Source organism: Oncorhynchus kisutch, linkage group LG27, assembly GCF_002021735.2.
Source record: "Oncorhynchus kisutch isolate 150728-3 linkage group LG27, Okis_V2, whole genome shotgun sequence".
NCBI lineage: Eukaryota > Metazoa > Chordata > Actinopteri > Salmoniformes > Salmonidae > Oncorhynchus > Oncorhynchus kisutch.
In genome coordinates this window covers 34,801,383-34,828,310 of record NC_034200.2, presented here as the reverse complement: position 1 = coordinate 34,828,310, position 26,928 = coordinate 34,801,383, and the positions used below count along the sequence as shown (strand labels likewise).

Sequence of the window (26,928 nt, the reverse complement as noted above, 5' to 3'; positions counted from 1 at the left end):
CTTCTATACACCCTAGTCTGTTAGACCCTAAACCCTTCTATACACACTGGTCTGTTAGACCCTAAACCCTTCTATACACACTAGTCTGTTAGACCCTAAACCCTTCTATACACACTAGTCTGTTAGACCCTAAACCCTTCTATACACACTAGTCTGTTAGACCCTAAACCCTTCTATACACACTAGTCTGTTAGACCCTAAACCCTTCTATACACCCTAGTCTGTTAGACCCTAAACCCTTCTATACACCCTAGTCTGTTAGACCCTAAACCCTTCTATACACCCTAGTCTGTTAGACCCTAAACCCTTCTATACACCCTAGTCTGTTAGACCCTAAACCCTTCTATACACCCTAGTCTGTTAGACCCTAAACCCTTCTATACACCCTAGTCTGTTAGACCCTAAACCCTTCTATACACACTAGTCTGTTAGACCCTAAACCCTTCTATACACCCTAGTCTGTTAGACCCTAAACCCTTCTATACACCCTAGTCTGTTAGACCCTAAACCCTTCTATACACCCTAGTCTGTTAGACCCTAAACCCTTCTATACACCCTAGTCTGTTAGACCCTAAACCCTTCTATACACCCTAGTCTGTTAGACCCTAAACCCTTCTATACACCCTAGTCTGTTAGACCCTAAACCCTTCTATACACACTAGTCTGTTAGACCCTAAACCCTTCTATACACCCTAGTCTGTTAGACCCTAAACCCTTCTATACACCCTAGTCTATTAGACCCTAAACCCTTCTATACACCCTAGTCTGTTAGACCCTAAACCCTTCTATACACCCTAGTCTGTTAGACCCTAAACCCTTCTATACACCCTAGTCTGTTAGACCCTGAACCCTTCTATACACCCAAGTCTGTTAGACCCTAAACCCTTCTATACACACTAGTCTGTTAGACCCTAAACCCTTCTATACACCCAAGTCTGTTAGACCCTAAATCCTTCTATACACCCTAGTCAATAGACCCTAAACCCTTCCTACCTACCCTTAACCCACCTACCCAAGCCTCTCAGATCTGCCAAGTGGAGTGAGTGAGGGCAGCAGAGAAGGGTACAACGTGTTGGAATGGAACATAATCTCCCTTTCTCCCCTCCAGGCAAGCAGACGTGTCCTTCGGAGAAGTTTGACTGCGGCGGCTCCACCAACAAGTGTGTCTCGTTGTCGTGGCGATGCGATGGCGAGCGGGACTGCGAGAACGGGGCGGACGAGGAGGACTGCGCCACCGGTGAGTGTGATGGACAGCTGTCAAACAAACGCCATAAAAACCACCCATTGGCTGAGACAGGTGTCCTTAATTTGTGGATGGGCAATAGTCCTGCCCACTGACTGCACTAGATTTTAACTGGACACTATAGTGAGAAAAGAAGGGGTGTGTTTCTTCTCAGTGACCTTTAACCCTTGAACCACTAAGCTGTAGTAGTACCACTGTTTGTGTCAGTCCTTAGCTTTTGTATTCACACCCTTTAGGAATGGCAACGGCTGTTACCCTAGTCACAGCATTGTGTTTGAACATGCCCCAGGTTAGGATTTTACGGAGCTTTGAATGAGCCCACGACCGTGTGACATGCCGTGAGTGGGCGGGGTCAAAGGAACCAATAGAATGGATTATTTTTATCACAGTTCCCCGTTTCCTCCATTATGGGGCATTTTGGGGGTTCTTTTCTCCGTTTGATTGTTCTTCTGACGACGGAGACACAACGGCTCCCAAATTACACCCTGTTGCCTAGTGCACTACTTTTGGCCAGAACCTGTCTAAAGTAGTGCACCATGTAGGGAGTAGGGTGCCATTTGAGACTCCAATGAATAAAGGGCCAATGAATAAGTCAGCTCTGCTAAGAAAATACATTGACTTTGATGCCAAATCAAAGGTTGCAAATTCAATATCAAATGTAAGAATCAATGTAGATTTTGCCCTTGGTGGCCGCCGGAACCTTTGGTGTCTACCATGACTTATCGCAACCATAGCGATAGCAAGAGTCTCCACAACTCAACCCAATCCAACCATGGATGATGACATCACCCTCCCCTCTACCCAATCACGCGTCACTGTGGTGCCTCTCTGCACACTCTCTCAAACACACACACACGTGACTACACTCCTGCCCTACTTTACAAGGCAACGTGAAAGACTCAGCTTCTCATTTTCCCTCCCTCCCTCCCTCCCTCCCTCCCTCCCTCCCTCCCTCCCTCCCTCCCTCCCTCCCTCCCTCCCTCCCTCCCTCCCTCCCTCGTCTCTCCCGCACGTCGGGAGAAATTGATTGTAGTGACAGTACCGCAGGAGACTGGATGATTGGAGCTCCACCGTGGCGCAGGAAGCTTCACTGGGAGAAATCCTGTCGTATTTCCCTCAGTTGGGGGGGAAAAAGCAGAGAGAAAAAGATGTTGTATGTTTTCCTACTATCATTTGAGTCCCAGAGTTTGTTTCTTCATTTCACTTCTTCACCGCAATCGCTCAATTTGTTTTTCCTCAGAAAGTCCACAGTCCTATTTCCACCGTGTGTATTGGAAATCAGAAACAACTATTTACTCCTCCCAGATATGGTCTGTGAGCCTGCATTTACTACAGCGCTGCAGAGCTAAGAGACAATTACAAAAAAACTCTTAAAACCAGGCCTGGGTTCGAAAAACTATTAGAAATCTTTCCATTTTGAAATGATTTGTAGTGTTTTCTTTCTTCTTCGTTTTTAACATCTAATCTGGTCTCATTGCGCCAGGTAAACTCAATCATGCTCAGCTTAAGTTATTATTTGAAATAGTAAATGATTGAAGTGTTTTTGAACCAAGGTGTAAAATAAATGCCCATAACACTCTTATGGTTAAATGAGCTGAAGTCTGAAGTCTGAATCAAAGTGGCAAAGATCTAATGCCTTCTTGAAATAATCGAAATGCAACATGCAACGATTTCAAAGATTTTACTGAGTTACAGTTCATATCAGGAAATCAGTCAATTGAAATAAATAAATTAGGTCCTAATCTATGGATTTAAAATGACTGGGAATACAGATATTTTTATTTATTTTTTATTTTACCTTTATTTAACCAGGCAAGTCAGTTAAAGAACAAATTCTTATTTTCAATGACGGCCTACAGTGGATTAACTGCCTGTTCAGGGGCAGAATGACAGATTTGTACCTTGTCAACTCGGGGATTCGAACTTGCAACCTTTCGGTTACTAGTCCAACGCACAGATACAGATACCTAAAAGTAGTGGCGTGGCTTTGAAAACAGTCAGTATCTGGTGTGATCACCATTTGCCTCATGTAGCACGATACATCTCCTTCACATAGAGTTGATCAGACTGTTGATGGTGGCCTGTGGAATGTTGTCCCACTCCTCTTCAATGGCTGTGTGAAGTTGCTAGATATTGGCGGGATCTGAAACATGCTGTCGAATGCATCGATCCAGAGCATCCCAAACATGCTCAATGGGTGACATGTCTGGTGAGTTTGCAGGCCATGGAAGAACTGGGACATGTACAGATCCTTGCGACATGGGACCGTGCATTATCATGCTGAAACCTGAGGTGATGGCGACGGATGAAAAACACGACAATGGGCCTCAGGATCTCATCATGGTATCTCTGTGCATTCAAATTGACATCGATAAAATGCAATTGTGTTCGTTTTCCGTAGCTTATGCCTGCCCATACCATAAACCCACCACCACCAGGGGGCACTCTGTTCACAACGTTGACATCAGCAAACCGCTCGCCCACACGACTTCGTACACGTGGTCTGTGGTTGTGAGGCTAGTTGGACGTACTGCCAAATGCTCTAAAATAACATTGGAGGTGGATTATGGTAGAGAAATTAACATTCAATGATCTGGCAAAACTTCAGACATCTTTGGCATTGTGTTGAGAGTCAAAACTGCACAATTTACAGTGGCATTTTATTGTCCCCAGCACAAGGTGCACCTGTGTAATGATCATGTGGTGGATGGATTATCTTGGCAATGGAGAAATGTTCACTGAAAGGGATATAAAAACAATTGTGTTTTTTATAAGCTTTTTGTGCATTTTTGGGATATTTTATTTCAGCTTGTGACACATTAGACAAACACTTTACATCTTGTGTTTATATTTTTTCTCAGTGTAGCTTGTCAGATTTTTCAGCCGTAGTTAGCCCGGGTTCATAGAGAGTCTCTCTATCCTGTCAGTCTGGGTTCATAGAGAGCCTCTCTATCCTGTCAGTCTGGGTCCATAGAGAGCCTCTCTATCCTGTCAGTCTGGGTTCATAGAGAGCCTCTCTATCTTGTCAGTCTGGGTTCATAGAGAGCCTCTCTATCCTGTCAGTCTGGGTTCATAGAAAGCCTCTCTATCCTGTCAGTCTGGGTCCATAGATAGCGTCCATAGAGAGTCTCTCTATCCTGTCAGTCTGGGTCCATAGAGAGCCTCTCTATACTGTCTGCCTGGGTCCATAGAGAGCCTCTCTATACTGTCTGCCCGGGTTCATAATTAGCCTCTCTATCCTGCACTAATCCCTTTCTCATTCTGATTTCTCCATTGACCCCTTCAGACTGCCTCTCCTGGTGAGTTCAGGCCAGGGTCCCTGGCATTCATACTAGGAAGTCCCCTAGAGCTAAAACACTGCTGGGCTTGTAGAGTATATAGTAAGGCATCCATATTAGGAAGTGAACTACTGTTGCTGTGACACAACTCCCGCAGTTCAGACAAAAGTCCCTCTGTCATTACAGTCAAATTTTTGTCTGAGGACTTTGTGAGTGAGGTGACTTCAGAATATGGACGCTGTAATGTTTGTATTGGGAGTTATGTTGGTCGGGTTACCTAATGCTAGATCTGATATTTAAGAAAACATTTTTACCGTGACTGCAGTGGTATAATACTGTAGTATGATACTGTAGTATAATACTGTAGTATGATACTGTAGTATAATACTGTAGTATAATACTGTAGTATAATACTGTAGTATGATACTGTAGTATAATACTGTAGTATGATACTGTGCTTCTACACCTGCATTGCTGTTTGGGGTTTTAGGCTGGGTTTCTGTGCAGCACTTTGAGATATCAGCTGATGTAAGAATGGCTATATAAATCCATTTGATTTGATTTAGTACCCTGAATTCTCCTGAAAAATGGACCAAATCTGAAGAAAAACTGGACAATAAAAAGCTGGTGTACTTCCAGTGTGGACCTGGCCACAAGTTCAGGAAAACGTTGTCTCTAAATACTACAGTGCCTTAGCTTATAAACCCTGATGAAGCCCGTTGAAGCCTGATGAAGCCCGATGAAGCTCGATGAAGCCTGTTGAAGCCCGATGAAGCTCGATGAAGCCTGTTGAAGCCCGATGAAGTCTGATGAAGCCTGAGGATGTAGAGAGGATGATGCCACCACCACAGTGGCGGTAGATGATAATTGATTTCCTGGCGGAATCGGTCGTGGACACGGCGGTGTTCTGCAGCTCTAATTATCGACGTCCTGGGGACCTTAGATCTTTCATTTCTCCTAAGTGTGTGTTTGTTTGTAGGTGTGTGTGTGTGTTTGTATGCCTGTGTGTGTGTGTGTGTGTGTGTGTGTGTGTGTGTGTGTGTGTGTGTGTGTGTGTGTGTGTGTGTGTGTTTGTATGACTGTGTGTGTGTGTGTGTGTTTGTATGCCTGTGTGTGTGTGTGTGTGTGTGTGTGTGTGTGTGTGTGTGTGTGTGTGTGTGTGTGTGTGTTTGTATGCCTGTGTGTGTGTGTGTGTGTTTGTATGCCTGTGTGTGTGTTTGTATGCCTGTATGTGTGTGTGTGTTTGTATGCCTGAGTGTGTGTGTGTTTGTATGCGTGTGTGTGCCTGGAGGGATGCTGGAAAGATGGAATTACCACCGGCAACTCTGACGATGCCACTCGGTTTCAAACATAGAGAATGATAGAGGAGTCATCTTTGTATCTGTCCCGTTATGGTGTCTGTGAGTGCACAGGCAGCGCCATTGAGGCCATCTCCATTCTGAAGTAGTCCATATTATTTTTCTACTGTTTCCACGAGTTGGTAACAAACAAACTGAAAGGGTGCATACTGCCCCCTGGAGGGTGTTGTCTGAACTGGTATAAAGTCAAAGTTGGCAATTTCCTGCCACCTGCAGTTAGGAATGTTTGCTCAAGAGTAGAATTCATTGGCTGATCCCTCCTGATGACCTGGATGGAATTCTGTCATCCTTCTTTAACCCATAGGAAGTCCCACCCAATTGACTACTTCATAATGGTCCTCAATGACACTGTTCATGCTAAAACAGGCTTTTGGGCACTAGAGTCCTCTATCATTTTCTATGGTCACATCTGTTATGCAGCCCGTCTGGCTGTCAATACATTTTTAGTTGAATTAGATTGAATTGACTCACCATTCAGAGAGGTGGAAGCAGGCTTCACTTCTAAGAAGCCGTAACACAGTGTCTGTGTGTTGGTATTCACCAGGCAGAGAGGTGGAAGCAGGCTTTACTTCTAAGGAGCCGTAACACAGTGTGTGTGTGTTGGTATTCACCAGGCAGAAGGTGCATTAAGATAGAATGACAATGACTGGCACCTAATAATACAGTACATGTCATCTCTCTAAGCAACCAGCCAGCTACTAGATACAGGAGTAAACTGTGATATATTCAATATGACAATAATACATTTTTACACACACACACACACACACACACACACACACACACACACACACACACACACACACACACACACACACACACACACACACACACACACACACACACACACACACACACACACACTTACCACAATGTTTCCTCCTGGTTCCTGGCTGTTCACTCTTACATCCATCTGGTTCTCCTTATTCTCAGTATTCATGTCCTCTACACACAAAATCATCAACTCTTGATTTAATCCGACAAATTACAGGGTGACACTGACCAACAGATCAATAAAAACAAAGTTGTCCCTACGGTGATAGTGTGAATAGTAGCCTATTTTAAAGGTATTTCTGTATAGACAGCAATAGGCTAATTAGGCTATGCAGTTAGGGCAATTCAATTTAAGTTAGCTAAGCTTCCCCTAGCCTTATGGATGCTCCTGTTTGTAGAGACAGAAATAGCCCAAACAGACCCTGGGACAGTTGTGGGAGGATAGTTCCCACATTCATACAACCAGTAGGATAGTTCCCACATTCATACAACCAGTAGGATAGTTCCCACATTCATACAACCAGTAGGATAGTTCCCACATTCATACAACCAGTAAGATAGTTCCCACATTCATACAACCAGTAGGATAGTTCCCACATTCATACAACCAGTAGGATAGTTCCCACAGTCATACAACCAGTAGGATAGTTCCCACAGTCATACAGCCAGTAGGATAGTTCCCACAGTCATACAACCAGTAGGATAGTTCCCACATTCATACAACCAGTAGGATAGTTCCCACATTCATACAACCAGTAGGATAGTTCCCACAGTCATACAACCAGTAGGATAGTTCCCACAGTCATACAACCAGTAGGATAGTTCCCACAGTCATACAACCAGTAGGATAGTTCCCACAGTCATACAACCAGTAGGATAGTTCCCACATTCATACAACCAGTAGCATAGTTCCCACATTCATACAACCAGTAGGATAGTTCCCACATTCATGCAACCAGTAGGATAGTTCCCACATTCATGCAACCAGTAGGCCTAGGCTACATAAGAAACATTTATAAAGCTATTAATCTGATGCAACAGATCCGAAAGTTTAGCTTAAAATCTTCATACACTATTTCTTAACGTTATTAGTGCAGCAATGCGCACTGTAACCTACGCCAGGACATGCATTTGGCATGACGCGGAAAAAATGTTGATAACCAATAGAACATGAGAGAATTAGGCTACTGTTTTTTAATTTTTTAATTTATTAACCTTTATTTAACTGGGCAGTTAAATTCTGTTAAAGAACAAATTCTTATTTACAATGACGGTCTACTGGATTCAATGGCATATGGCAAGTCTTTATAAAATAATGGCCTCCACAGATATGGGTCGGATTTTGCTTGGGATACTTTGAAGCAAGATGAAACATCGATCATAATGTGTATTAAAATGTTCAGGTTTCAAACAATTAAGAAGCGAAATGTTTTTTAAAAAATGCATACGCATCCAGCTCGTTGCAAAGTGGTGTGTCACGCGCTGATGAAGCATGTCTTCCGGTGACTATGCATTTGAATGGCGAATGGGAAGCACGCTTCAATTACTAGTTGAGAACTAAAAAGAAACTCAGCAAAAAAGGGGGGGGGGTCAAAATCATAAGTAACAGTCAGTATCTGGTGTGGCCACCAGCTGCATTAAGTACTGCAGTGCATCTCCTCCTCATGGACTGCACCAGATTTGCCAGTTCTTGCTGTGAGATGCGACCCCACTCTTCCACCAAGGCACCTGCAAGTTCCCGGACATTTCTGGGGGGAATGGCCCTAGCCCTCACCCTCCGATCCAACAGGTCCCAGACGTGCTCAATGGGATTGAGATCCGGGCTCTTTGCTGACCATGGCAGAACACTGACACTCCTGTCTTGCAGGAAATCACGCACAGAACGAGCAGTATGGCTGGTGGCATTGTCATGCTGGAGGGTCATATCAGGATGAGCCTGCAGGAAGGGTACCACATGAGGGAGGACCACATGAGGGAGGAGGATGTCTTCCCTGTAACGCACAGATTGCCTGCAATGACAACAAGCTCAGTCCGATGATGCTGTGACACACCGCCCCAGACCATGACGACCCTCCACCTCCAAATAGATCCCACTCCAGAGTACAGGCCTCGGTGTAACACTAATTCCTTCAATGATAAACGCAAATCCGACCATCACCCCTGGTGAAGAGCACTTTTTACCAGTCCTGTCTGGTCCAGCGACTGTGGGTTTGTGCCCATAGGTGACGTTGTTGCCAGTCCTGTCTGGTCCAGCGACTGTGGGTTTGTGCCCATAGGTGACGTTGTTGCCAGTCCTGTCTGGTCCAGCGACTGTGGGTTTGTGCCCATAGGTGACGTTGTTGCCAGTCCTGTCTGGTCCAGCGACTGTGGGTTTGTGCCCATAGGTGACGTTGTTGCCAGTCCTGTCTGGTCCAGCGACTGTGGGTTTGCCCATAGGTGACGTTGTTGCCAGTCCTGTCTGGTCCAGCGACTGTGGGTTTGTGCCCATAGGTGACGTTGTTGCCAGTCCTGTCTGGTGGGGGCCTGCCTTAGAACAGGCCTCAGTCCAGCCTCTCTCAGCCTCTCTCAGCCTCTCTCAGTCTATTGCGGACAGTCTGAGCACTGATGGGGGGATTGTGCGTTCCTGGTGTAACTCGGGCAGTTGTTGTTGCCATCCTGTATCTGTCCCGCAGGTGTGATGTTCGGATGTACCGATCCTGTGCAGGTGTTGTTACATGTCGTCTGCCACTGCGAGGATGATCAGCTGTCCGTCCTGTCTCCCTGTAGTGCTGTCTTATGTGTCTCACAGTACGGACATTGCAATTGATTGCCCTGGTCACATCTGCAGTCCTCATGCCTCCTTGCAGCATGCCTAAGGCACGTTCACGCAGATGAGCAGGGACCCTGGGCATCTTTTTTGTTGTTGTGTGTTTTTCAGAGTCCGTAGAAAGGCCTCTTTAGTGTCCTAAGTTATCAGAACTGTGACCTTAATTACCTACCGTCTGGAAGCTGATATCCACAGGTGCATGTTCATTAATTGTTTATGGTTAATTGAACAAGCATGGGAAATGGTGTTTAAACCCTTTACAATGAAGATCTGTGAAGTTAATTGGATTTTTATGAATTATCTTTGAAAGACAGGGTTCTGAAAAAGGGAAGTTTCCTTTTTGTTGCTGAGTTTAGTAGTCTTTTTAATCGTGGCCCAAAAAGTATTTTTAACACAGGCGTGCGTTTAGAATTGTTGCGCAATGATTGAGTTTATAAAAGCACTGTCTGACAGATATCCCACTTAAAGCAGACAGATATCCCACTTAAAGCAGACAGATATCCCACTTAAAGCAGACAGATATCCCACTTAAAGCAGACAGATATCCCACTTAAAGCAGACAGATATCCCACTTAAAGCAGACAGATATCCCACTTAAAGCAGACAGATATCCCACGTAAAGCAGTCAGATATCCCACTTAAAGCGGACAGATATCCCACGTAAAGCAGACAGATATCCCACTTAAAGCAGACCGATATCCCACTTAAAGCTGACAGATATCCCACTTAAAGCAGACCGATATCCCACTTAAAGCAGACCGATATCCCACTTAAAGCAGACCGATATCCCACTTAAAGCAGACAGATATCGCACTTAAAGCAGACAGATATCCCACTTAAAGCTGACAGATATCCCACTTAAAGCAGACAGATATCCCACTTGAAGCAGACCGATATCCCACTTGAAGCAGACAGATATCCCACTTAAAGCAGACAGATATCCCACTTAAAGCTGACAGATATCCCACTTAAAGCAGACAGATATCCCACTTAAAGCTGACAGATATCCCACTTAAAGCAGACAGATATCCCACTTAAAGCTGACAGATCCCACTTAAAGCTGACAGATATCCCACTTAAAGCAGACAGATATCCCACTTAAAGCTGACAGATCCCACTTAAAGCTGACAGATATCCCACTTAAAGCAGACAGATACCCACTTAAAGCAGACAGATATCCCACTTAAAGCTGACAGATCCCACTTAAAGGCTCTGTATCTGTTAGCTGTTTGTTAATGTGATAAATAAGATACATAATGAATATACAAGCGCCAAATGTAATTCCCAAAAAGTATGCAAATGAACCCATAGATCGATAAGCATGACCGGCCAAATGTTTTTCATTACCTGGTATTCCCATCAGTAAACAGGCTAAAAAAACATTATTTCGCAATGTTTAGTTTTTTTAAAATCCCGGACAATTGGCTGTGAGGCCAAAAGCCGGCTATTACCAGCTAACGGAAACCCTGGACTCTAGAGACTGTTGTGCTCCCTCTTGGAAACATAACTCTCTCCACTCCATTCAGCAAGTAAATTGTGGCGAGGCGTTTTGCTAATTGAGCCATCCACAAGTAAAGTTATGCATTTAGTTGAATCCTGCCCTCCACATCTCTCTCTCTCTCTCTCTCTCTCTCTCTCTCTCTGCCTCTCTCTCCTACCCTCTTTCTCTCGCTCTCTCAATCTCTGCCTCTCTCGCTCTCTCTCTCTCTCTCTCTCTCTCAGCCACTCTCTCTCTCGGCCTCTCTCTCTGCTGGCCCCTCTCTTTCTCTTTCTCTGCCTTTCTTTCTGTCTCTGCCTCTCTCCCCACTATGCATCCTATCTCTGTCTTGTTCTCTCTCTCTGTCTCATTCTCTCTGTCTTGTTCTCTCTCTCTGTCTCGTTCTCTCTCACTGCCCCTTCTCTCTCTCTCTCTCTGCCCCATCTCTCTCTCTCTCTGCCCCCCTCTCCCTCTCTCCCTGCCTCCCTCCCTCTCTCTCTCTCTCTCTCTCTCTGCCCCCCCCTCTCTCGCTCTCTCTCTCTGCTCCCTCTCTCCCTGCCTCCCTCCCTCCCTCTCTCTCTCTCTCTCACTGCCTCTCTCTCTCACTGCCTCTCTCTCTCTCTCTGCCTCCCTCTCCCTATCTCTCTGCCCAATTTGCATCTCTCTCTCTCTCGCTGTCTCTCTCATTCTCCCTCTCTCCGCGTCTCTCTCTCTCTGCCTCTCTCTCAATTCAATTCAATTCAAGGGCTTTATTGGCATGGGAAACATGTGTTAACATTGCCAAAGCAAGTGAGGTAGACAACATACAAAGGGAATATATAAAGTGAAAAACAACAAAAATTAACAGTAAACATTACACATACAGAAGTTTCAAAGCAGTAAAGACATTACAAATGTCATATTATATATATATATACAGTGTTTTAACAATGTACAAATGGTTAAAGGACACAAGATAAAATAAATAAGCATAAATATGGGTTGTATTTACAATGGTGTTTGTTCTTCACTGGTTGCCCTTTTCTCGTGGCAACAGGTCACAAATCTTGTTGCTGTGATGGCACACTGTGGAATTTCACCCAGTAGATATGGGAGTTTTTCAAAATTGGATTTGTTTTCGAATTCTTTGTGGATCTTTGTAATCTGAGGGAAATATGTCTCTCTAATATGGTCTTGCATTGGGCAGGAGGTTAGGAAGTGCAGCTCAGTTTCCACCTCATTTTGTGGGCAGTGAGCACATAGCCTGTCTTCTCTTGAGAGCCATGTCTGCCTACGGCGGCCTTTCTCAATAGCAAGGCTATGCTCACTGAGTCTGTACATAGTCAAAGCTTTCCTTAATTTTGGGTCAGTCACAGTGGTCAGGTATTCTGCCACTGTGTACTCTCTGTTTAGGGCCAAATAGCATTCTAGTTTGCTCTGTTTTTTTGTTAATTCTTTCCAATGTGTTAAGTAATTATCTTTTTGTTTTCTCATGATTTGGTTGGGTCTAATTGTGCTGTTGTCCTGGGGCTCTGTAGGGTGTGTTTGTGTTTGGGAACAGAGCCCCAGGACCAGCTTGCTTAGGGGACTCTTCTCCAGGTTCATCTCTCTGTAGGTGATGGCTTTGTTATGGAAGGTTTGTGAATCGCTTCCTTTTAGGTGGTTGTAGAATTTAACGGCTCTTTTCTGGATTTTGATCATTAGTGGGTATCGGCCTAATTCTGCTCTGCATGCATTATTTGGTGTTTTACGTTGTACACGGAGGATATTTTTGCAGAATTCTGCGTGCAGAGTCTCAATTTGGTGTTTGTCCCATTTTGTGAAGTCTTGGTTGGTGAGCGGACCCCAGACCTCACAACCATAAAGGGCAATGGGCTCTATGACTGATTCAAGTATTTTTAGCCAAATCCTAATTGGTATGTTGAAATTTATTTTTCTTTTGATGGCATAGAATGCCCTTCTTGCCTTGTCTCTCAGATCGTTCACAGCTTTGTGGAAGTTACCTGTGGCGCTGATGTTTAGGCCAAGGTATGTATAGTTTTTTGTGTGCTCTAGGGCAACAGTGTCTAGATGGAATTTGTATTTGTGGTCCTGGTGACTGGACCTTTTTTGGAACACCATTATTTTGGTCTTACTGAGATTTACTGTCAGGGCCCAGGTCTGACTCTGCCTCCTCTCTCTTTCTCTCTCTCTCTGCCTCTCTCTCTCTCTCTGCCTCCCTCTCCCTCTCTCTCTGCCCAATTTGCATTTCTCTCTCTCGCTGTCTCTCTCATTCTCTCTCTCTCCACCTCTCTCTCTCGCTGCCTCTCTCTCTGCCTCTCTCACTCGCTCTGCCTCTCTCTCTTGCTGTCTCTGTCCCGTCTCTCTCTCTCTGCCTCCCTCTCCTTCTCTCTCTCTGCCTCCACCCCCCCCCCCCTCTCTCTCTCTCTCTCTCTCTCTCCCTAGCTCTCTCTCTCTGTGAATAACACACACAGGCACTGTAGTCTTCTCAGCAGGAAGGAGCACGCCTATCTCATGGGATCTCTGGGTACTAGACAAAATAATGTTAAGGACTGCTCCTCCCTACAAGTGTGTGTTTTCTGTGTGTGTGTGTGTGTGTACTTTCTGCATTTTTAAAGTTGCTTAGAAAGTGCCAGATGCAGTAGGACTCCAATGTGCTTCCTTCCTATGGTAAACTCAAACTGGCAAATATGCATGTGTCTGTGTCTAAGTATATTTGTTTGCATTTGTGTACAGACTTTATGCACTTTTTAGGTTAGTTAGATCGTGCCAAATGCTGTATGACTCCACTGTGCTCCCTTATTGAACTTTTACTGGCACATGTGCATGTGTCTGTCTGTATGTATCTGTTTGTGTGTTCACTGCAGGTTATACAATTTTAACCAGCTACGATAGCTCCAGATACACTGATGAGTCCAATATGTCCCGCTGGTGAAATTGAACCGGCAGGCTCCCATGTCCCGCTGGTGAAATGGAACCCTCAGGCTCCCATGTCCCGCTGGTGAAATTGAACCCTCAGGCTCTCATGTTCCGCTGGTGAAATTGAACCGGTAGGCTCCCATGTTCCGCTGGTGAAATTGAACCGGCAGGCTCCCATGTCCCGCTGGTGAAATTGAACTGGCAGGCTTCCATGTCCCTGCTGGTGAAATTGAACCGGCAGGCTCCCATGTCCCGCTGGTGAAATTGAACCGGCAGGCTCCCATGTCCCGCTGGTGAAATTGAACCGGCAGGCTCCCATGTCCCGCTGGTGAAATGGAACCCTCAACCCTCTCTCCCTCTCGCTGGTGAAATTGAACCGACAGTCTCCCATGTCCCGCTGGTGAAATTGAACCGGTAGGCTCCCATGTCCCGCTGGTGAAATTGAACTGACAGGCTCCCATGTCCCGCTGGTGAAATTGAACCGGCAGGCTCCCATGTCCCGCTGGTGAAATTGAACCGACAGGCTCCCATGTCCCGCTGGTGAAATTGAACCGGCAGGCTCCCATGTCCCGCTGGTGAAATTGAACCGACAGGCTCCCATGTCTCTGCTGGTGAAATTGAACCAGCAGGCTCCCATGTCCCGCTGGTGAAATTGAACCGGCAGGCTCCCATGTCCCGCTGGTGAAATTGAACCGACAGGCTCCCATGTCCCTGCTAGTGAAATTGAACCGACAGGCTCCCATGTCCCGCTGGTGAAATTGAACCGGCAGGCTCCCATGTCCCGCTGGTGAAATTGAACCGGCAGGCTCCCATGTCCCGCTGGTGAAATTGAACCAGCAGGCTCCCATGTCCCGCTGGTGAAATTGAACCAGCAGGCTCCCATGTCCCTGCTGGTGAAGTCCCTGGAACAAAAGATCAGTTCAGTTTAACAAGATCTCTGTATGTCTGGAATAGAACAGAAGAACAAGCAATGTTATCCCATAGGAGAGCCTTTTGCTTTTTACTCGGATAATGATGAGAATGATGGCTAGGATGTATTTTAGGCCGTATCCTTAATCTTAATCTTAACTGTCCTGTTTACTTCTAGCATTGTCCCACATCTGTATGTACATTGTATTCAGAAAACATTCAGAACCTTCAACTTTTTTTCCATTTTTGGTTACGTTACAGCTTTATTCTAAAATTGATTCAATTGTATTTTTTTCGTCATCAATCTATACACAATCCCCCATAATGACAAATCAAAAACAGGTTTTTAGAAATTTTGCAAATTTATAAAAAAATACATAAGTATTCAGACCCTTTCCTCAGTACTTTGTTTAATAAGTACCTTTGGCAGCGATTACAACCTCAAGTCTTCTTGGGTATGACGCTACAAGTTTGGCTCACCTGTATTTGGGGAGTTTCTCCCATTCTTCTCTGCCAATCCTTTCACGCTCTGTCAGGTTGGATGGGGAGCTATTTTATTTGCAGGTCTCTCCAGAGATGTTCGATCGGGTTCAAGTCCGGGCTCTGGCTGGGCCACTCAAGGACGTTCAGAAGTTTTTCCCAAAGCCACACCTGTGTTGTCTTGCCAGTGTGCTTAGGGTCGTTTGCCTGTTGGAAGGTGAATCTTTGCCCCAGTCTGAGGTCCTGAGTGCTCTGGAGCAGGTTTTCAAGGTTATTTTTGCTCCGTTCATCTTTCCCTCAATACTGACTAGTCTTCTCGTCCCTGCTGCTGAAAAACACCCCCACAGCATGATGCTGCCACCACCATGCTTCACCGTAGGAATGGTGCCAGGTTTCCTTCAGATGTGAAGCTTGGCGTTCAGGCCAAAGAGTTCAATCTTGGTTTCATCAGACCAGAGAATCTTGTTTATCATGGTCTGAGAGTCTTTAGGTGCCTTTTGGCAAACTCCAAGCTGGCTGTCATGTGCCTTTTACTGAGGAATGGCTTCCGTCTGGCCACTCTCCCTTAAAGGCCTGATTCATGGAGTGCTGCAGAGATGGTTGTCCTTCTGGAAGGCTCATCCCATCTCCACAGAGGAACTCTGGAGCTCTGTCAGAGTGACCATCGGGTTCTTGTTCACCTCCCTGACCAAGGCCCTTCTCCCCCGATTGCTCAGTTTGGCCAGGCGGCCAGCTCTAGGAAGCGTCTTGGTGGTTCCAAACTTCTTCCATTTAAGAATGATGGATGCCACTGTCTTCTTGGTGACCTTCAATGCTGCAGAAATATTTTGGTACCCTTACCCAGATCTGTGCCTCGACGCAATCCCGTCACAGAGCTCTACGGACAATTCCTTTGACCTAATTTCTTGTTTTTTGCTCTAACATGCACTGAGGTTGATGTTGAGACTGGTGTTTTGCGGGTACTATTTAATGAAGCTGCCAGTTGAGGACTTGTGAGGCATCTGTTTCTCAAACTAGACACTCTAATGTACATGTCCCCTTGCTCAGTTGTGCACCGGGCCTCCCATTCCTCTTTCTATTCTGGTTAGGGCCAGTTTGCGCTGTTCTGTGACGGGAGTAGTACACAGCGTTGTACGAGATCTTCAGTTTGTTGGCAATTTCTCGCATGGAATAGCCTTCATTCAAGAATAGACTGATGAGTTTCAGAAGAAATGTCTTTGTTTCTGGCCATTTTGAGCCTGTAATTGAACCCACAAATGCTGATGCTCCAGATACTCAACTATTCTAAAGAAGGCCAGTTTTATTGCTTCTTTATTCAGAACAACAGTTTTCAGCTGTGCTAACATAAATGCAAAAGGGGTTTCTAATGATCAATTAGCCATTTAAAAATATAAACTTGGATTAGCTAAAACAACGTGCCATTGGAACACAGTAGTGATGGTTGCTGATAATGGGCCTCTGTACGCCTATGTAGATATTCAATAAAAATCTGCCATTTACAGTCATTTACAACATTTACAATATCTACACTGTATTTATGATCAATTTGATGTTATTTTAATGGACAATTTTTTGGGGATTTTCTTTCAAAAACAAGGACAAGTTGGTGTGACCCCAAACTTTTGAATGGTGGTGTATGTAAATAAGGTATTTCTGTGGAGTAGTTAGAGGAAAAATGATAATTTAATCAATTTTAGAAAATGGCTGTTACTTATTAAAATGCAGAAGAAGTCAGAAGAGTTAGTTTAGCCAACACTTCTGAATGCGCTTGTCACGCCTTGGTCTTAGTGTTTTGTGTTGTCGTTATATATTTGGTCAGGCCAGGGTGTGACAGGGGTTTACGTGTTGTATTTCGTATTGGGGTTTGTTGTATTTGGGATCGCGGCTGATTAGGGGTGTTGTATAGGCTTGGCTGCCTGAGGCGGTTCTCAATCAGCTGTCAGGTGATTCTCGTTGCCTCTGATTGGGAACCGTATTTAGGTAGCCTGAGTTTCGCTTTGTCTTTCGTGGGTGATTGTTCCTGTCCCTGTGTAGTGTTCACCAGATAGGCTGTAATTAGGTTTCACGTTCCGTTTGTTGTTTTTGTATTTATTAAGTTATTTCATGTATCGTCACTTTTCATTCATTAAAGAACATGAGTAACCACCACGCTGCATTTCGGTCCGACTCTCTTTCAACGAACGAAGAACGCCGTTACAGCGCTGTAGCAGTTAGTTTAGCCAACCCTTCTGACTGTACTGTAGGAGTTAGTTTAGCCAACCCTTCTGAATGCGCTGTAGGAGTTAGTTTAGCCAACCCTTCTGAATTTCATGTAGGAGTTAGTTTAGCCAACACTTCTGAATGCGCTGTAGGAGTTAGTTTAGCCACCCCTTCTGAATGCGCTGTAGCAGTTAGTTTAGCCAACCCTTCTGAATGCAGTGTAGGAGTTAGTTTAGCCAACCCTTCTGAATGCGCTGTAGCAGTTAGTTTAGCCAACCCTTCTGACTGTACTGTAGGAGTTAGTTTAGCCAACCCTTCTGAATGCGCTGTAGCAGTTAGTTTAGCCAACCCTTCTGAATGCAGTGTAGGAGTTAGTTTAGCCAACCCTTCTGAATGCGCTGTAGGAGTTAGTTTAGCCGACCCTTCTGAATGCCATGTAGGAGTTAGTTTAGCCAACACTTCTGAATGCGCTGTAGGAGTTCATTTAGCCAACACTTATGAATGCGCTGTAGGAGTTAGTTTAGCCAACCCTTCTGAATGCGCTGTAGCAGTTAGTTTAGCCAACCCTTCTGAATGCAGTGTAGGAGTTAGTTTAGCCAACCCTTCTGAATGCGCTGTAGGAGTTAGTTTAGCCAACCCTTCTGAATGCCATGTAGGAGTTAGTTTAGCCAACCCTTCTGACTGTACTGTAGGAGTTAGTTTAGCCAACCCTTCTGAATGCGCTGTAGCAGTTAGTTTAGCCAACCCTTCTGACTGTACTGTAGGAGTTAGTTTAACCAACCCTTCTGACTGTACTGTAGGAGTTAGTTTAACCCTTCTGACTGCACTGTAGGAGTTAGTTTAACCCTTCTGAATACAGTGTAGGAGTTAGGTTTAACCCTTCTGAATACAGTGTAGGAGTTAGTTTAACCCTTCTGACTGTACTGTAGGAGTTAGTTTAACCCTTCTGACTGTACTGCAGGAGTTAGTTTAACTCTTCTGACTGTACTGTAGGAGTTAGTTTAACCCTTCTGACTGTACTGTAGGAGTTAGTTTAACCCTTCTGACTGTACTGTAGGAGTTAGTTTAACCCTTCTGACTGTACTGTAGGAGTTAGTTTAACCCTTCTGACTGCACTGTAGGAGTTAGTTTAACCCTTCTGACTGTACTGTAGGAGTTAGTTTAACCCTTCTGACTACAGTTGCAAAATTGCTGTAACTTTCCTAAAATTCCCAGGTTTTCCAGAACTCAATTTTGGAGGATTCCCAGATTTCCTTCTTATTCCATCCTTTTACCAGGAATTTCTCAACTAGTATTTCTGGAAAACCAGGGAATCTTGGGAACATTACCAGAATTTTTGCAACCCTAAATGTACTGTATGTACAGATGTAGGATCTTAATTTAATCACACTATTGATGCAGGATTAAAAGCAAACTTGTAGTGAATTTGAGATTTAAAAAGGCTTCTAAGGTTTGTCATTTCCACTTTAACATTTCAGGCTTGATTTGCCCTAACAAAACATTTATCAATCTCTACAAAAAATGTCCATGAATTATAATCCAAACAATAATTTACATTTCCTGTTACTGCGGGATTATTTTGCTGCTAATAAGAAACTGGTCAAATTACCATACTGCTTTTGGTTCCAGGTAAAACCCTGTACGTTGAACCCTTTCCACAAGGGTTCTACATGGATCCCAAAAGGGTTCTACCTGGAACCATTAAGGGTTTTTCAAAGGGTTATCCTATGGGGACAGCTGAAGAACCCTTTTAGGTTACAGTAGTACCTTTTTTTAAAAAATTATTTATTGTATGGCATGATAATGTTAGTCACAAGGGGTTTGCTTGCTAGACTAGTGCCAGTACAATACAGGTCTGGGACCAGACGATAGCGTGATTCATGCTTCAGCATCCCTTCTCCCCGATAATCCTGGCTAGATAAGTGTGGTCTTCATAACTGTCTGGCTACACCATGAACAATAACTCTCCTTTTTTTCTCTCTCCTCTATCTCGCCCTTCGTCCTTCATAGTCCTAGTTGTACGTGTGGTCATAATACTGACATCACTATGGAAGAAAACGTACCTCTCTTCCCCTCTCTATCATCTCTCCCTCCGTTGTCATCTCTCCCCTGTGGATGAGTGTGCTGCTTCTTTCTCCCCATTATCGGCCAGTATTCTCTTTGTTCTGTAAATGTGTCTATGGCATTAGTAGAAAAGGTTATCTGTTGAGTGGTTCTCCAGTGGACAAGGCCAGCCTGTCTAAACTTTAAACTGCCTTCAACGTGACCTTCTACTAGTGAAAGGTCTATGGAGGCCTCAATGGCCCTTGGGGAACAGGGAGGTTGTATATCACTGTACTGTATGGCCCCTTGGGGAACAGGGAGGTTGTATATCACTGTATTGTATGGCCCCTTGGGGAACAGGGAGGTTGTATATCACTGTACTATATGGCCCCTTGGGGAACAGGGAGTGTGTATATCACTGTACTGTATGGCCCCTTGGGGAACAGGGAGGTTGTATATCACTGTACTGTATGGCCCCTTGGGGAACAGGGAGGTTGTATATCACTGTACTGTATGGCCCTTGGGGAACAGGGAGGTTGTATATCACTGTACTGTATGGCCCCTTGGGGAACAGGGAGGTTGTATATCACTGTACTGTATGGCCCTTGGGGAACAGGGAGGTTGTATATCACTGTACTGCATGACCCCTTGGGGAACAGGGAGGTTGTATATCACTGTACTGCATGGCCTCTTGGGGAACAGGGAGGTTGTATATCACTGTGCTGTATGGACCTTGGGGAACAGGGAGGTTGTATATCACTGTACTGTATGGCCCCTTGGGGAACAGGGAGGTTGTATATCACTGTACTGTATGGCCCCTTGGGGAACAGGGAGGTTGTATATCACTGTACTGTATGGCCCTTGGGGAACAGGGAGGTTGTTATATCACTGTACTGTATGGCCCCTTGGGGAACAGGGAGGTTGTATATCACTGTACTGTATGGCCCCTTGGGGAACAGGGAGGTTGTATATCACTGTACTGTATGGCCCCTTGGGGAACAGGGAGGTTGTATATCACTGTACTGTATGGCCCTTGGGGAACAGGGAGGTTGTATATCAATGAATAATATCTGTGAAAGTCAAATGTCCCTTAACCTGGTGACACTTATTGATGTGAGTGAGAATGCATGGGCTCAGAGGCAGATGGGATATGAACAGGACCGTGGGTAAGGAACAGGACTGTGGGTACAGTATGAACAGGACCGTGGGTATGAACAGGACTGTGGGTACAGTATGAACGGAACCGTGGGTACGAACAGGACTGTGGGTACAGTATGAACAGGACCGTGGGTACAGTATGAACGGGACCGTGGGTACAGTATGAACGGGCCGTGGGTACAGTATGAACGGGACCGTGGGTACAGTATGAATGGGACTGTGGGTACAGTATGAACGGGACCGTGGGTACAGTATGAACGGGACCGTGGGTACAGTATGAACGGGACCGTGGGTACAGTATGAACGGGACCGTGGGTACAGTATGAACGGGACCGTGGGTACAGTATGAACGGGACCGTGGGTACAGTATGAAAGGGACCGTGGGTACAGTATGAACGGGACCGTGGGTACAGTATGAACGGGACCGTGGGTACAGTATGAACGGGACCGTGGGTACAGTATGAACGGGACCGTGGGTATGAACGGGACCATGGGTACGAACAGGACTGTGGGTACAGTATGAACGGGACCGTGGGTACAGTATGAACATACTGAGTGTGTGTATGTGTGTGGAAGCCCTACAGTGAGCAGCAGAGTGACCGACCAGTCTTCCGTCTCTCTTTACCGCCGAGGCAGTAGTTGTTGCCGGCGGAAACACCCCATCACCGCGGCCTCTCGTCCAATTGGAGAGAGAGAGAGAACTGGGTCACACCACGGGCACGCCCTTCTGATTGGCTGGGAATGATGTCACATTCCCCTTGGATCATCATCCGCCAAACTCCAGAAGAGGAATTAAAGATTCTTGGAACCCTTTTAGTAAATCCTTTTACTACAGGCCCCAACTGACATGAACGTCTCTACCCATGTAGCTGGAAATGCTCATTTCCTAACGGACCTCCTCATGTGTGATATGCATGTTTATGGAGTTTCCTTAATAATTGAACTGCAGAATAGTAGATTATTGGGGGTAGGTTGCACGTGGTGTGTTGTGCGCGTTTGCACTGAAACGTACACTGTGTGTGTGTGTGTGTGTGTGTGTGTGTGTGTGTGTGTGTGTGTGTGTGTGTGTGTGTGTGTGTGTGTGTGTGTGTGTGTGTGTGTGTGTGTGTTCATGCTGATAAGACATAAGACACGGCAGAATCAAATAGAACGCTGTGGTTTAATATTGATGAAGATAAGACGATCCCTGCAGCTCAGCTGAATCTCAAATGGTTCCATCAGTAGAAGGCCTGGTACAGTAAGTGGTAATCTCATCACTGGCCTCAGTGAAATGAATACATTAAGGTGTGTGTGTGTGTGTGGTGTGTGTGTGTAATGGAACACATGGTGTGTGTAATAGTATGTGTGTAATAGTGTGTAATATGTGTGTATATATGTGTGTAATAGTATGATAGACAGGATGATCATGATACTCTGTTTCCACGTTCTGCCAGAGGCTAATGTACACCCATCAGTTTGATGATAAGTAACGATTAGATCTAAGCACAGGCAAAATCCTAGAGGAAAACCTGGTTCAGTCTGCTTTCCACCAGACACTGGGAGACGAATCCACCTTTCAGCAGGACAATAACCTAAAACACACGGACAAATCTACACTGGAGTTGCTTACCAAGACGACATTGAAGGTTCCTGAGTGGCCGAGTTACAGTGTTGACCTCAATCTACTTGAAACCTGCAAATGGTTGTCGAGCAATGATTAACAACCCATTTGACAGAGCTTGAAGAATTTAAATAATAATAATATTTAAATAATAACAGGCAAATGTTGTACAATCCAGGTGTGGAACGTTCTTAGAGATCTACCCAGAAACCCTCACAGCTGTAATCCCTGCCAATAGTGATTCTAACATGTATTGACTCAGAGGGTGTGAATACTTATGTAAATGAGAAATACATTTGCAAATATTTCTAAAAACACGTTTTCACTTTGTCATGAGTAGAAACATCTATTTAACCCATTTTGAATTCAGGCTGTAACACAACAATGTGTCAAGAGGTATGAATAATTTGTACTGTATCTGTGCTGCTCTTTTCTGCTTTAGCCACTGGTCTGGACTAGTCTGCTCTGGTCTAGTCTGCTCTGGTCTAGTCTGCTCTGGTCTAGTCTGCTCTGGTCTAGTCTGCTCTGGTCTAGTCTGCTCTGGTCTAGTCTGCTCTGGTCTAGTCTGCTCTGGACTAGTATGGTCTGGTCTAGTCTGCTCTGGTCTAGTATGGTCTGGACTAGTCTGCTCTGGTCTAGTCTGCTCTGGTCTGGTATGGTCTGGTCTAGTCTGCTCTGGTCTAGTCTGCTCTGGTCTAGTCTGCTCTGGTCTAGTCTGCTCTGGTCTAGTCTGCTCTGGACTAGTATGGTGTGGTCTAGTCTGCTCTGGTCTAGTATGGTCTGGACTAGTCTGCTCTGGTCTAGTCTGCTCTGGTCTAGTCTGCTCTGGTCTAGTCTGATCTGGACTAGTCTGCTCTGGACTAGTATGGTCTGGTCTAGTCTGCTCTGGTCTAGTCTGCTCTGGTCTAGTCTGCTCTGGACTAGTCTGCTCTGGTCTAGTCTGCTCTGGTCTAGTCTGCTCTGGACTAGTCTGCTCTGGTCTAGTCTGCTCTGGACTAGTCTGCTCTGGTCTAGTCTGCTCTGGTCTAGTCTGCTCTGGACTAGTCTGCTCTGGTCTAGTCTGCTCTGGACTAGTCTGCTCTGGTCTAGTCTGCTCTGGACTAGTCTGCTCTGGTCTAGTATGGTCTGGTCTAGTCTGCTCTGGTCTAGTCTGCTCTGGTCTAGTCTGCTCTGGTCTAGTCTGGTCTGGTCTAGTATGGTCTGGACTAGTATGGTCTGGTCTAGTATGGTCTGGTCTAGTCTGCTCTGGACTAGTATGGTCTGGACTAGTATGATCTGGTCTAGTCTGCTCTGGACTAGTATGGTCTGGTCTAGTATGGTCCGGTCTAGTATGCTCTGGTCTAGTATGGTCTAGTCTGCTCTGGTCTAGTCTGCTCTGGTCTAGTCTGCTCTGGTCTAGTCTGCTCTGGTCTAGTCTGCTCTGGACTAGTATGGTCTGGTCTAGTCTGCTCTGGTCTAGTCTGCTCTGGTCTAGTCTGCTCTGGACTAGTATGGTCTGGTCTAGTCTGCTCTGGTCTAGTCTGCTCTGGTCTAGTCTGGTCTGGACTAGTATGGTCTGGTCTAGTCTGCTCTGGACTAGTATGGTCTGGTCTAGTCTGCTCTGGTCTAGTCTGATCTGGTCTAGTCTGCTCTGGTCTAGTCTGCTCTGGTCTAGTCTGCTCTGGTCTAGTCTGCTCTGGTCTAGTCTGCTCTGGTCTAGTCTGCTCTGGTCTAGTCTGCTCTGGTCTAGTCTGCTCTGGTCTAGTATGGTCTGGTCTAGTCTGCTCTGGTCTAGTCTGCTCTGGTCTAGTCTGCTCTGGTCTAGTATGGTCTGGTCTAGTCTGCTCTGGTCTAGTCTGCTCTGGTCTAGTATGGTCTGGTCTAGTCTGCTCTGGTCTAGTCTGCTCTGGTCTAGTCTGCTCTGGTCTAGTCTGCTCTGGTCTAGTCTGCTCTGGTCTAGTATGGTCTGGTCTAGTCTGCTCTGGTCTAGTATGGTCTGGTCCTAGTCTGCTCTGGTCTAGTCTGCTCTGGTCTAGTATGGTCTGGTCTAGTCTGCTCTGGTCTAGTCTGCTCTGGTCTAGTCTGCTCTGGTCTAGTCTGCTCTGGTCTAGTCTGCTCTGGTCTAGTCTGCTCTGGTCTAGTCTGGTCTGGTCTAGTATGCTCTGGTCTAGTCTGCTCTGGTCTAGTCTGCTCTGGTCTAGTCTGCTCTGGTCTAGTCTGCTCTGGTCTAGTCTGCTCTGGTCTAGTCTGCTCTGGTCTAGTCTGCTCTGGTCTAGTCTGGTCTGGTCTAGTATGCTCTGGTCTAGTATGGTCTGGTCTAGTCTGCTCTGGTCTAGTCTGCTCTGGTCTAGTCTGCTCTGGTCTAGTATGGCCTGGTCTAGTCTGCTCTGGTCTAGTATGGTGTGGTCTAGTCTGCTCTGGTCTAGTCTGCTCTGGTCTAGTCTGCTCTGGTCTAGTCTGCTCTGGTCTAGTATGGTCTGGTCTAGTATGGTGTGGTCTAGTATGGTCTGGTCTAGTCTGGTCTGGTCTAGTATGGTGTGGTCTAGTATGGTGTGGTCTAGTCTGGTCTGGTCTGGTCTGGTCTGGTCTAGTCTAGTCTGGTATGGTCTAGTATGGTCTGGTCTAGTATGGTCTGGTCTAGTCTGGTCTGGTCTAGTCTGCTCTGGTCTAGTATGGTCTGGTCTAGTCTGCTCTGGTCTAGTATGGTCTGGTCTAGTCTGCTCTGGTCTAGTATGGTCTGGTCTAGTCTGCTCTGGTCTAGTCTGCTCTGGTCTAGTATGGTGTGGTCTAGTATGGTCTGGTCTAGTCTGGTCTGGTCTAGTCTGCTCTGGTCTAGTCTGCTCTGGTCTAGTCTGCTCTGGTCTAGTATGGTCTGGTCTAGTCTGCTCTGGTCTAGTATGGTCTGGTCTAGTCTGCTCTGGTCTAGTCTGCTCTGGTCTAGTATGGTCTGGTCTAGTCTGCTCTGGTCTAGTATGGTCTGGTCTAGTCTGCTCTGGTCTAGTATGGTCTGGTCTAGTCTGCTCTGGTCTAGTCTGCTCTGGTCTAGTATGGTCTGGTCTAGTCTGCTCTGGTCTAGTATGGTCTGGTCTAGTCTGCTCTGGTCTAGTCTGCTCTGGTCTAGTATGGTCTGGTCTAGTCTGCTCTGGTCTAGTCTGCTCTGGTCTAGTATGGTCTGGTCTAGTCTGCTCTGGTCTAGTCTGCTCTGGTCTAGTATGGTCTGGTCTAGTCTGCTCTGGTCTAGTCTGCTCTGGTCTAGTATGGTGTGGTCTAGTATGGTGTGGTCTAGTATGGTGTGGTCTAGTATGGTCTGGTCTAGTATGGTCTGGTCTAGTATGGCCTGGTCTAGTCTGCTCTGGTCTAGTCTGCTCTGGTCTAGTCTGCTCTGGTCTAGTCTGCTCTGGTCTAGTATGGTCTGGTCTAGTATGGTCTAGTATGGTCTGGTCTAGTATGGTCTGGTCTAGTCTGGTCTGGTCTAGTATGGTCTGGTCTAGTCTGATCTGGTCTAGTCTGCTCTGGTCTAGTATGGTCTGGTCTAGTATGGTCTAGTCTAGTATGGTCTAGTCTAGTATGGTGTGGTCTAGTATGGTCTGGTCTAGTATGGTCTGGTCTAGTCTGATCTGGTCTAGTATGGTGTGGTCTAGTATGGTCTGGTCTAGTATGCTCTGGTCTAGTATGGTGTGGTCTGGTCTAGTCTGCTCTGGTCTAGTATGATCTGGTCTAGTCTGCTCTGGTCTAGTATGGTCTGGTCTAGTATGGTGTGGTCTAGTATGGTCTGGTCTAGTATGGTCTGGTCTAGTATGGTCTGGTCTAGTATGGTGTGGTCTAGTATGGTCTGGTCTAGTCTGCTCTGGTCTAGTATGGTCTGTTCTAGTCTGCTCTGGTCTAGTATGGTCTGGTCTAGTATGGTCTGGTCTAGTCTGCTCTGGTCTAGTATGGTGTGGTCTAGTCTGCTCTGGTCTAGTCTGCTCTGGTCTAGTATGGTGTGGTCTAGTATGGTCTGGTCTAGTATGGTGTGGTCTAGTATGGTGTGGTCTAGTATGGTCTAGTCTGATCTGGTCTGGTCTAGTCTGCTCTGGTCTAGTATGGTCTGGTCTAGTATGGTGGGGTCTAGTATGGTCTAGTCTGGTCTGGTCTAGTCTGCTCTGGTCTAGTATGGTCTGGTCTAGTATGGTGTGGTCTAGTATGGTCTAGTCTGATCTGGTCTGGTCTAGTCTGCTCTGGTCTAGTATGGTCTGGTCTAGTATGGTGTGGTCTAGTATGGTCTAGTCTGATCTGGTCTAGTCTGCTCTGGTCTAGTCTGGTCTGGTCTAGTATGGTGTGGTCTAGTATGGTCTAGTCTGATCTGGTCTGGTCTAGTCTGCTCTGGTCTAGTATGGTCTGGTCTAGTATGGTGTGGTCTAGTATGGTCTAGTCTGATCTGGTCTGGTCTAGTCTGCTCTGGTCTAGTATGGTCTGGTCTAGTATGGTGTGGTCTAGTATGGTCTAGTCTGATCTGGTCTGGTCTAGTCTGCTCTGGTCTAGTATGGTCTGGTCTAGTACGGTGTGGTCTAGTATGGTCTAGTCTGATCTGGTCTAGTCTGCTCTGGTCTAGTATGGTCTGGTCTAGTATGGTGTGGTCTAGTATGGTCTGGACTAGTATGGTGTGGTCTAGTATGGTCTGGACTAGTATGGTGTGGTCTAGTATGGTCTGGTCTAGTATGGTCTGGTCTAGTATGGTGTGGTCTAG

At 45.8% G+C, this 26,928-nt stretch overlaps 1 protein-coding gene across 1 annotated transcript in view; it reads left to right on the top strand.

The window, feature by feature from the left end:
- LOC109882070 (low-density lipoprotein receptor-related protein 8-like) overlaps window positions 1-26,928 on the top strand; it is a 205,499-nt gene that overhangs the window by 108,689 nt on the left and 69,882 nt on the right. Inside the window, exon 4 of the mRNA XM_031806755.1 lies at window positions 1,109-1,237. Within this exon, the coding sequence (XP_031662615.1) occupies window positions 1,109-1,237 (129 nt within the window). The remainder of the gene's footprint in view (window positions 1-1,108; window positions 1,238-26,928) is intronic.